Source organism: Onychomys torridus, chromosome 17, assembly GCF_903995425.1.
Source record: "Onychomys torridus chromosome 17, mOncTor1.1, whole genome shotgun sequence".
In the NCBI taxonomy this organism is placed as follows: domain Eukaryota; kingdom Metazoa; phylum Chordata; class Mammalia; order Rodentia; family Cricetidae; genus Onychomys; species Onychomys torridus.
The window spans coordinates 59,779,600-59,792,117 of NC_050459.1; the positions used below are offsets into that span (position 1 = coordinate 59,779,600).

The following is a 12,518-nucleotide window of genomic DNA, read 5'->3' on the forward strand; positions in this document are numbered from 1 at the left end:
TCCTGGGTGCTGGGATAACAAAACTTTGCCACCACTACAAGCTAGACTAGGAAATGGCATACCATCACTTCTGCTATGTTCTCCTGGACACCGACCAATGCTGGTACAGCAAGGGCTTGCATGCTTTGACTAGGAGGACTCAGGAGAGCCTAGAGTCAAGGTAAGGTGGGAGACAAAATTTATAGCCTAGGTATGAAAAGATGGAAGGATCATGAAATTATAATATGTGGTGTGGAGTAATATGAACTAATGTGTTTGAATATGTATTGCATGTCGGAAACTCTCCTGAATACTTTGTGCAAAAACCTCTGTCTGCTCAATTGTCTCTGGCATGCAATGCGTATTCACACATATTAGCCAGCCATACTCTGAGCACTTTGCTTGCATCATCTCACTTAACTCTCGTGGCATCTGAGTGGGCCAGGCACTGCTGCTGTCCTGAGTGAGAAACTGCAAGACCGATCATACAGGGGGAGGGCTGCTATTAAGACAGACTTGTCAGGACATGGAGACAGAAGGCATGTGGAGGAGGATAACCTATGAGAGATCAGTGTCCTATGAGACTTTTAGCTGGCTCAGAGGCTGCTTGGGCAGTTCCTTAACTCCCATCCAGGGAGTGTGAGGACACTGGCTGAGCAGATACAGCCACTAAGCAGAGGAGGACTTGCCAGCCTAAAGCACCTCACAGGCCGTGCATGCAGCTCAATGCCTTGGAGACTAAGCCTTGGGCCAGGAATCCTTCCCTGAATGGATCCCAAGTACCATTCCTAAACAGCCGATTCTGTTTCCTGAGAACGTAGGGTATGGCCCCTGCCTTAAGGCTTTTCAACTCAAGAGTTTCAGCATGCCAGGCGTCTAAAATGATTGGATAGGCTGTATAAAATCACACCACGATTCTTGTTTATAGCACTTCTTACCAACACTCACAGTCTGGGGTCCTGGGTCCATCAGCCTCGCCACCCAGCACTGTTTTCCTCCACACATCCCTAACATTCCTTCCCGATGTAAAAGGCCCGTCCAGCTTTCCACTCTGCTAAGCTTTCTTCCCAGATGTGCTTCGGCTGTGCCCTGCACCACCCTGGTCCTCTTCTGTTAATCATAGGGTTTTTCCATCCCCACCCCCCAACACAACTCCCCTTTCAGGTTTCTCTCCCTGGCTGTCCCTCTCTCTAGTGCCTTCAGACTCCCACATTCCGGCCTTTCTCTTCCTTGATCCTGCCCAGTAAAGCCATACCTGGAGTAACAAATGCTTCAGAGTTTGATAATTTACTTAATGTCAACAAAAGAGAAAGGGGAAAGTAAGCTTGTAGAAATGCAGGCACAGAACTGAAGAGAGAGAGCCAACTTGGCCTGCAGGACTCAGGTTCCCAGAAGGGCCTGTCTGCCTCTGCAGGCTCCACCTAGCAAGTTGAGTGTGGAAGGGGCCAGGCTGTTGTCATTAATAAGTCCCTCGGACCCCTCTGAGATGGCGGGACAAACCATCCCAAACTGACTGCGGACAGCGCTCTAGATTAACTGAGGATTGCCTTACTGTCGCTGGACCAAAGCAGCCAAGCCTAGCCTAGTGGCCCTGGAGCCTCTCCAGCACCAGGGTGGGGCCCGGAGGGAGCGCCCAGTCAGTCACCCCGGCATGTGGGCGCGGCGGGGCGGGCCAGGGCTCGGAGCAGGACGCTGAGCGTCCTTCTGGGCCGAGTGTTTGTCCAGCCTGCCCGCCTGGCTGGGTCTCAGCCTGTCCTCCCTTCTCTTCCTGGACAGCTGCCGGAGGCAATCTGAAGGTGGCAGTGGCTTGCTCTGGGTCCTGAGCAGGTAGGTGACCCGGTGGCGGTGGTGGTGGATGGGGTGGGACGCTGGAGCACGGAGCCAGGCAGAAGGGTGAGCGAGTGGGCAGTGGGACCCGGGAGGTGGGTCTCCAGCGCGAGGGGAGAAGTACAGGGGCCAGGGCTAGGAGGGTGGTGAGACCCCGGTCCCCGTGCATCTGTCCCTCCGGTCCCTCCTCCACCGCGCGAAGGGCGGGCTCAGGTGCCCAGCGGAACCGCGGCCGGTGGTGTCCCGTGTCCGGTATAGGGTGTCCGGAGGCTGCAGCCGCAGCAGGGTGAGTTGCGGCCGGAAGACAGGGGGTTTGTGATCGATATACCCGGTGCCCACAGTGGGAGGAGAATAGGCATCGTCGACTTGGCGTCTTTAGGGGAAGTTGTGGGGTTCGGGCGGTGTGCATGCACACTCGATGAGTGTGTACACCGGACCGGGGCAGGTGCAGCCGGAGGAAGCCACTGCTAGGGTTTGGGCCACGCTGCAGTTGCTGGGTGCTGGCCGCAGTGGGTCTCTGCAGGGGTCTCTCCTGACCCGGAGACCTTCCAGACAGAGAGCCCTGAAAACCGGTTTCATCCCACGCAGAACTCCAGGAGTGCCTTCCCAGCTCCGGGACACCCTTGTGCCGGCGCCCCCACGTGGTACAGGGAGGGCCGGGCGGTGTTGCCTCCTCGCGGTTCTGGGTCAAGGCTCAGTTCAGAACCAGCTCCGGCTTCTGGCCGCTCCTGTCTTAGGAGTTCATGGGTCTTTTTGTAGGTTTTCTCAATCCTATCTCCCTTTCCTATGGCCTCAGAGAAGCAGTGTGACAGCCTCTTCCGCAGCTCTTCCACAAGTTTCTCTTCGCTTCTGTAACAAAACAATGTTTATATATATTTTTTTAATTTAATAAATAAGTGGAAGGAATACTTGGGTGAAGATTTGGCGTGGAGAGAATTTTTTTTCTAAGTACTTGAAAGCATTTATAAAACATTCAACTGATCTTACTACTTGCAATTTATTTTATTCTCAAAATCATCATATAAATAAAAAATTGAATAAAACAACTCAAAGCCTGAAGATGTAGGTAGATGTTTAAAGGATAAATAGAATTTAAACTAGGTTCTTAGTTTTAGGGATATACTTACTGTACACACCACATTATTTTTATGATGGATTGGGCTGTGGCTAGGGTATTATTATTATTTATTAGGCCCCATATTCATTAAAAACATAATTGTGTTGTAGAAAAGCAGAAAGTATGAAAGTCAGACCAGAGATCTTCGGGTATCCTGGGAACTTAACCCAACTTAGGACTCTTTAGAAAGTTTTAGAGTGAGCTTGTGGCTTCTTACTTGCCCTTTTCAAGAAAAGTGTCGCAGGAGAAGAAAAACAAGTTAGTTGAGCTGCACATTGTGCTGAATCTTGAATAACTGCACTCAGTGTGAGACCCAAACATGACTGACTGGGTGAATCAGCAGTGAATGTCGCTTCAGTTGGAGTGGAAGTAGAAAACCCCAGCTGGTTAATTTCCTTGTTTTCATTCCCTGCACTTGCCTCAGTAACATCAAGGTAGATTTTATCTCACAGTCCACGGGTCACAAATATTCCCAGATTGATTTTACTGATTGGGAAACTGAGTCCGAAGATGCAAAGTGACCGAAGCTGGGAATCCAGGCTGGGCTGGTATCCCTTGAGGTAGCCCATGAACATACTGCTGTGTTGGGGTGTGCTATAGGAAAGCCTTGAGGATGGTGCAGGAGCTTCATCCAGAGTGAATCAGCAGTCCAGTTTGGTGCCCATAGTCAACAGCCAAAGACACTTGTTAGCTGGGTTTCCTTTGTGTTCTCTGGGGACACCAGCAGCCACTTGTCTTTTTTCCAAGAATGATTAAGCTGGCCTGGTGGTCAGGGTCTACAGTCCGTGTTATGTGAGAGCAGAGGCAGTCAGTATAGAAAGTCAAAAGCATACCTAGCCTGGAGTATATTCAAAACTGGCCTGGGCAACTTAGACGCTATCTCAAAGTATAAAGTAAAAGGAGGGCTGGCGATGTAGCTTAGCAACAGGGGGATTGCCCATCATGTACAAGGGACAGGGTTTACTTCTCAGGACTACAAAACAAAACTGACTAACTAACCTCAATGCTTGAAGTCCATGTTTGTGACACAAGGCAAAATGAAAAGTTTGCACAACTCTTTACAGAGGTGCCACGGAAGGGAATATTGGAGAGACAAAGTAGTGAGCCGGAGGAAGACAAACTCACCACTGGGCGAGTGCGCCTGTCAGCTCCGTGCTCCTTCCTGGGCGGGGTGTTTTCTTCTGTGGCCTCCTCTAATCTTATCTATAGTTGATGGGTTGGGCTTCTGCACTTGCTGAGATATCGGTCTCCCCATCTGCAGCTCTCTTCCCAGGGATATTTTCTGGTCTTCCTTCTGAAATTCTAAAAGCGGCATCACACACTGATTCTGGGCTCCTGAGTAGACTTGTAGCTGCCAGTCAATGCAGTGGACATAGAACCCGCCCTGCTTTGCAGCCTCCCAGCTGTCTGCCTCAGCTGGGGGGGGAGGGCGTTCCTGGAGGAGGGAGTGGAGGAGGGAGTTGACTTATGCTGAGGGCTTGAGTTGGTGCTTGCAACAGTTAAGTGTTGGTTCTGTTATCTGAGCACTCAGGGAGGAATGTGCCCTTGGCTCTTTGAGAGAGTTGATTTTCAGCTCTCCCTGACCCTCTAATACTAGTCACTTGATTAAAGATTGGGGTAGAATAGAAGCTGCAGACCTCATCAGTGGCTAATTTTTCTATCCTGTTCTATGGGCACCAACCACTGAGGTCATGGAACGTAGCCATTTTGGATGCTTCCTGGAATTTCAAGGAGTCATTTACTTTATTTACCTAGTGCTTTACCTCAGGACCTTGGAGTCACATGGGCCAAAGAACCAGATTCTTTCTGTGGGAGAAGAATATCTTCTATAAACACTTCCTTTAGTGTGGAATTGCTCTATTGCATGAGAATGTGCTAGAACCAAAATATCACAAGGCATTGACTCTGTGCTGTATACCCCTCTGAGGACCATCTTAAAGCAATATGCAAGCTTAACTAGGGATCCTGACAGAGGTATGCCTGGCCAAGTTACAGCCTTGGCATTCATTTTAATGCTGCTTAACCTTCCTCATATTAGCACGTTCCATTTGAATTCCAGTAGTTAAGCGCTGCTGTGGGAGAAAATGGGGTGCGGGTAGGAACAGTACACGTAGCTCCAAGGCCCTGCTGTACAATGAATAATTAGTGAGTCTGAATGCTGCTGACGTCCTGTGGCACCTGACTACTGAGTGAGCATGTCTGAACGGACTGTGTTCAAGAAGCCACCTTACAAAGAAACAGAAGAGGAAGAGAAGAAAACAGGATTAAAACTCACAAAGATAGGGAAGAGACAGGGGGAGTCAAGATTACTGTGGTCACGATGTGGCCTACTGACTGTTCCCAATTTAAGCGTGTTTTGCTTCCTATGGAGAAACAGGAAGTTTGAGCGGGTATGGCTGGAACTGAAATGTCATGGTGAGACTTTTGTACTTCCTATGCCATTTAGGACAAATCGAATGTCTTTCCTCCACATATATACATATGTGCATATACATATGTAGTATTTCCTCCTGATGATAAAAGTGTAAGGGTTTAGGGCCGAGAGATAGGTGGGTAAATAAAGCATGAGGGTGCATTAGGACCCCACACAGTGGCATCTAATCCCAGTGCCCCTCTGCTGAGAGGAAAGGTGGGATCAGGAGGCTCCCAGAGCCTTCCAGTCGTCTGGCATGGTTGGTCTACAAAGTGTCGAAGAAGAAAAAGAGAAATCTTGTCTCAAGGTGGAAGGACTGAGATTGTCCTCTGTGGCATACATGTGTGTACATTCATGCATTCATAATACATGCGTGTGTTGTACGCACAGAAAGTCTGAAAGTTTGATGTCTAAAAACATTAACGCGCATAAAACTATGTAAACTAAACAGACCTAGAAGAAGCGCTACCTCTTGGCACCATGCTTGCCTCTTTCTAAAGGAAACCCCTGATAAACTTATAAATCAAAGACAGAAGCCAGTGCCCACCCCACCCCCATCTGCCTGAAACTTTTATTTTACTAAATTAGGTTCCCGGAAAGGAGACACCTACAAGCTGGTAACCTTCCAGAATGTTCGTGCATGTTCTCTTTTGTACTTGCGCGCTCTCATGACTTTGCTGGGTTGTCTGGAAAAGTCCTTTGTGAAGGAGGAAGCACATGGTTGTATTCATACAGTGCCTAAGAGAAAGAAAAAGAAAGACAGCCCTCTCTCAGTTTTATTCCTTCTTTTTACTTTTTGAGAATGGCTCTGTTCCCCTAAAAATACCTCCAATGTGATATTTTCCTTTGGGATTTGGGGAGGGTATTTTAATTTCCTCTTGTGACCTTTTGTTATTGTTATTGTTGGTTCTTTTCGGCCATACTGTTGGCACTTGGGAGGCCCTGAGATAATAATGTGTTTGTTTGGTTGGGAGGAGGCCAGACAAACCTCTGTTAAATTTCTGTTTCCCTGAGGCTGGCCTGTACAAAGTTAGGGTTTTTCCAATAAAGTATCTATTATGGGATAGAGGTTATACAATCTCTTATCAAAACATACCACGACTTTTCTCCTGTTTCTCTTTAAAATAAAGAACTATATTGTATTTCCTCCTGGCTTTCTTTGCCAGCCTGCTCCCGTACAGAATCTATGCATTTTATTGCCTGATGTGGGCTGTCGCTCTTTGCAGGTTTGTCCACTGAAAGCGTTTACAAAAGAAACCACTCTGCTGAGTTCCTGTCCCAGCAGGTCATTATTGCTGGGGGTGTTCCAGCCTCTGGGAAGGTCTGTGGAGGTGCCCAAGCACCAGCCTGCTGGGAGCAAGTCATTTCCAGAAGCCTCTGCTACAGGTGTAGAGGTTCTTGTGATCAGCAACGATGCTGAAACAGATTCTGGCGGATATGTTCATAGACCCTGACCTGCTGGCAGAGCTCAGCGAAGAGCAGAAACAGATCTTGTTCTACAAGATGAGGGAGGAACAGATCCGGCGGTGGAAAGAAAGAGAAGCAGCCATGGAAAGAAAGGAGATCTTGCCAGTGAAATCCAGACCAAAGAAAGGTAAGTCTAGCTTGGTCCTCCGTGCTGTGAATGGGACGGCAGGAGGCCTGCTGCCTTGCTGGAAGTGCTCAGGCCACTCACTAGCTGGCCAGGTATGAACCGGGACTTTGTGACTAGCTCCTATGTTACTTCTTAAGTCAGGTTTTCAACTGGAAGTCTGCCTCTACTCACACGTAAACACATGGAATACCCACCATGCAGTATATATGTTTTAAGTATCTTGTCTAAAATCAGATTATCCTTAAAGTATGGTGAAGTCAGTGCTAAGGAATGGGGGTATAACAGTGGCAGAGCACTTGCCGAACGTACATGAGCCTCTCATTTCCATCCCAGCACCTCCAAAAAACAAAAAGCCATCCTAGATTTTGACTTGTGGGGCATTAAGAGAGGTCTTTACCCACCCCAACCCCCTTGGCATTTTGCCATCATAATACAAAGTACTTGGACAGCAAGTGTAACTATGCGTCATCAACTTCAGGCACTTTTTAAAGTTACCATTTTAAAGGCATGCCTGTTAAAATGTAAGAAATTTGCTTAAAGAAAGCAAATCTCTATAGTGCAAATGCTTAGTGTGGAATGATTCTCAGATGTACTTCTTCATGGCTGAATGAATCCCTAGGAGTTTGAACGAGTTCTTTTGAGATCATCAGGGGAGGAATTCTTTGTTCATTATGACCTAAATGTATATATGCACAAATATGGAAAGTGTACAATAACTCCCCCACACCCCCACACATGTAGGCTCTATCATGAATCAGTACTTAACTAAACACATACACATGTACACACACACACACACACACACACACACACACACACACACTTGCACACAGTTTTCAAGGTCACTTACTGAGATATTCACACTCAATTTCTCTTCACTTTTTTTTATTAAGCCAGGAAAAGTAAAATTTTTATAAAATTGCTCAGGATTTCAATAGTTGAGAAAATCCCACTGGCAAGCTTGCCAGATACACAGATTCAAAGTGGAAATCAGTTTAGTGGCCTTTGCCTCATACTATAACTAAATTCTTTTTATGAGGTCTATATACTGATAAGAAAAACAAATATGGGTATTTCGATTATTATTATCTTATACAACATAGACAATTTAAGGGCTGGGTGTAGACCAGGGTGAGGGTGCCTGCATGGGCATACAGGAAGCACTAGGGTCTACCTCAAGTACCACTACCACATCAGCAACAAACCACTAAACAAAAAGTCCTGGATATAATATTTTAAAAAATATGGTATTTTAGATACTCTGTGAAACACATACCTTGTGTCTTATTCTCCCTAAATTCGTACAATGTTGCTATTAACTGTCCACTGTTAGAGGCCAAGACAAACAAACAAATAAAATGTAACCCTTAGAGATCTTCTATATTGTATACCCTGTACAGATGCTCACATCTTTGAGATTTTTCATTGCACTATCCAGATTCCAACTTTTCCTTCAAAAAAGTCATGGTGAGCTGAAGCATTGGGGCATGGCTTAGCTGTTCATCTCTTTGCATCCCCAGGAAGTTGATCAAACAGCTGGGCTCCTCTAGGGAACCCTGCTCATTGAAAACCTGATATGCTGGTATAGTGGGGTAACTTTGGGGACTGTTGAGACCAAAAGAGTGCTTGCCCCTGGGTCCTTTACTAAGCTGCAGGCTTCTCAAATTTTCTGAATTGTTTTCCTTGTGATAACTTGAGGCAATTATTTCAATGTCTTTGCTTAACTGTTTCCTTGTAGAGTTTTGAATACAGCTTTCAAAAGAAATCCGCATTACCTTTTTAGTTAAATGGTGGTAGAAGAAGTATGCTAATATAAATATAATGAAAAGAATAGAAGTTCTATCAATATTGCTTATCAGATGTTTATTACCCCTGGAAATTCTTTAGCCCTTGGAGAAAGATGACTGACATTAAACTAGTTCCTCTCGTAACCAGAGAGCAGGAAAAAATTCTCCACTTCCTCTAGGAAGCAAGTGCTTCTCATATTTAATCTTGCCCAGCCTTTGGAGCCAAAACCACAAGTGGTCCAAAGTGGCAGCAAGGTGCCTAGTGGTTGCCCAAGGGCACTGTCTGTGCTGTGGACCCATTGAGCCTGTAGCCACCATGTCTTGGCCTCCCACACTTATCTTCACCTTACTGACATGTGCATTCTACCTGCCCCCAGCCCTGCCTGCCTCCAGCTTGTCTTGGACTACAGGCTTTTCCTGCCCATAGATCACAGCCCAGCCATGGCTTTGGAAGTTGTTCCTTTTATTGTATCGATCTTATGCCCACCCCCATTCCTTTATACCATTGTCTTCATCGTGTTAAAAGTTCTTAGAAATGCATAAACCACTGTGGAACTCTCCTGGCTTTCTATAATCTTAAGGTGTATGCAGGAATGGCTGAGAAAATCATTGGCAGCAGGGATTGAACCAACAATAGGCCAGATGCTTTCTGAATTCTCATGAGACATTATCTTTCATAAAGCAGGAGATAATTGTGGACTGACTGTTTTTGCTATGTGATAGCTAAGAAGAGGTCTGAGTACTGTAACAGGGAGCTACACATGGCTGTACCACAACTCTGAATTGAGGTTTATTTATTTATTTATTTTTGCCAGAGCTGAGGACCGAACCCAGGGCCTTGTGCTTGCAAGGCAAGCACTCTACTACTGAGCTAAATCCCCAACCCCATGACTTTTTTCCCCTGAGACAGGGTTTCTCTGTGTAGTTTTGGTGCCTGTCCTGGATCTTGCTCTGTAGACCAGGCTGGCCTCGAACTCACAGAGATCCACCTGGCTCTGCCTCCCGAGTGCTGGGATTAATGTCATGCTCCACCACTGCCCAGCCTGAATTGAGGTTTGACGAATGTGTAATGAAGGTCTCAATGGCATAGATGTGTAATTGAAGCTTCTTGGGAGCTTGAGAAGGGTAACCTGCCAGGCTACAGAGGGAGTTCAAGTCCAACTTGAGACCCTACCTCAAATAAAAAGTAAAATGTGGGCTGGAAGATGGCCTAGTGACTAAATTACTTACTGTACCAGTGTGAGAACTTAAGTTCAGATCTCCAGAATCTGTATAAATTCGGAGTGGTCTCGTCAGCCCATCTGTAATTTTAATCTTGAAAGGCAAAGCCAGGGGACCCCCAGAGTAAGCTGGCTACCAAGACGAACTATATTGGCAAGCTCTGGTTTTCATGGAGTCCCTCTCACAGAAGAATGTAGAAGAGCCATTCAAGATGATTCCTGACCTCAACCTTGGATCATGGATATAGGCACATGTGCAAAAGAACCTACATTATGTACACACACACATGCAAATATGTATACATACACATACACCCACACACACACTTGAAAATGGAAAAGTGCTTTAAAGTATAAGGGGCTGGGGATGGGACTATAACTCAGAGCAGTTACCTAGCAGGAGAATAAACTGGATTTAATTTCCAGTGCTTAGGGGGGAAAGTGTATAAACCACCAGATTTCAAAGACTTGGGTAGTAGGAAAATAGTTAATAAAAAGTAGACATGGAAGTTCGCTATTGAATATTGGGTTGGATGCATGATTTGCATAAATGTCACTAGTTTTTAGGTGTCAGAATGTTAGAAAAGTCATCATTATGGATGTGGTCCCCATTTGGACAGTACTACTCTCTGCTCTAGACCTTCATGGGAACCTCAGCCAGTGTGTTTCAGGCTGGCTGTTTCATTCAGATTCTGAGCTGCATGCCTCAGTATATTATCTCACTAAATAATAACAACCAAGCTTGCGGCATGAAGTACTGTTTACATTTTATAGATGGGGAAAGTGAAGGTCAGTCATTAATTAACTTGCCTTGGACAAATAGCTGGTAAATGACAGCTGGAATATACCCTGACTTTGATTCTCCCCAAACTGGTGCTATGAACAAACGTGGTACGTGGCAAGCATAACTGGGGTTTGGGAGCAGTTACTAGAAATGCCTTGCCTGTATCTAAGACAGAAGTTGGCACTTTTCCTGTGTGCTCTGTCACATTAACACAAAAAGAAGACATGGTTCCCCTGCACTTTTTTTTTATTGGCTCTTAATGAAGCAGAGGACAGGAGCCCAAAGCCCAGGTGAGGATCTGGTGGCTGGGATGGTGTGTCCTCATCTGCCCTTGAGATACGTGTGCTTGAGATACACGTGGTAGTTTGAATGAGAATGGCCACCATAGGCTCATATATTTGAATGTTTAGTCACCAGGGAATATAACTGTTTGAAAGGATTACTATGCTCAATACAGAGCCTGACTTCTGAGGCTGTGGCATAAAAGCACTGTGGCCCCTCTTCACTCTTTTTTTAAAATCTCTCCCTCTCCCCATCTCCCCCACCCCTCATTCCTTGCTGGAGATGTGTAACTAGCAGGGGCTTTGAGGTTTCAAAGGCCCATGCCAGCACCAGCATTACCAGCCCCCTCTTATCTGCCTGTGGGTTACAATGCTGTTCTCAGCGACTGCTCCAGCACCATGCATGCCGCCATGCTCCCCGCAATGATAAAGACAGACTAACACTCGGAAACTATAAGCAAGGCCCCAATTAAATAGTTTCTTTTGTAAGAGTTGCCTTAGCAATGGTATCTCTTCACAGTTATGGAGTAATGACTAAGGCTTGAATTCATCTCCATTTGCTGCATTCTTATTATTATCGCAGGCACGTTGCTTTAGCTAGTCTTCTGTTTCCAGGAAGCAATGGTTCCATAGAGCTGAGCTGGAATGCAGAAGGGTCTCTGGAAATGATAGCTAGACAATTAGCTGAATCCTTTTTCTTCTATACAGCAGTGACTCAAACCCATGTTGCCAAGAGACTTCTCACCAAGCTTTGGTCTGATTGCCATTACCTCATGAGAATTTCTGTTCAGATGCCCATGAGCCCTGCAAGATATGCACAAAGAAAATTTTCCCCAAGTTTTCCTATGGTTCCTCATCAGCCCCTGGTCCTGTCTGTCACTCTGCCATGATGGCAGCTCTGCTCTCTGCCTAGTCACTAAAGCCAAATGGCTAGGAGGCATTGTGGCTTCTCTCCGACCCTTACCTGTCCCCAGTCATTAAATCTTTTTTTTTTTTTTTTGAGCTGAGGATCGAACCCAGGGCAAGCGCTCTACCACTGAGCAAAATCCCCAACCTTGTCCCCTTTATTCTTACAAATAAAGAAACAAATGGAAAGATATGATTTGTATAATCCCAAACTGGAACTATCATTTGAATTTGAGTCCAGTTAAGTCCCTAGTCTTTTCTGAGCAGGTGGACTGAACCTCTTGCCTTAACATTTTGTCTGTCTAGCTGGCTTTGAATTCCCTGGTAATGCATGTCTTCCAAACAATTGCATTTCCCATCCCTCTTGCTGCCCTTAAATCCCATGTTCTCCCTTCTTGATTTATTGTTTCTGTCTGCTCTTTTGATTGGCAGTCTCATTTATCCATCCACCAGTCACTTTTTGAGACTATGGTATCAGGCATGTCACCAGCTTTCCCCTCTCTAAACTGTACATATGATTTTATTAAATTAAAACTGACTTTGGTGTTAAGAACTCCAGCACATTCAGCAGGATTCGAAATTATAGAGAAAAATAAAAACCAAGTAATTT

General features: G+C 45.8%; 1 protein-coding gene across 1 annotated transcript in view; it reads left to right on the forward strand.

The window, feature by feature from the left end:
• Nucleotides 1–1,675: 1,675 nt before the first annotated feature.
• Sh2d4a (SH2 domain containing 4A) overlaps nt 1,676–12,518 on the forward strand; it is a 66,453-nt gene continuing 55,610 nt past the window's right edge. The window contains exons 1-2 of the mRNA XM_036166536.1: nt 1,676–1,806; nt 6,563–6,930. Coding sequence (XP_036022429.1) covers nt 6,750–6,930 — 181 coding nt within the window. The 5' untranslated portion in view covers nt 1,676–1,806; nt 6,563–6,749. The remainder of the gene's footprint in view (nt 1,807–6,562; nt 6,931–12,518) is intronic.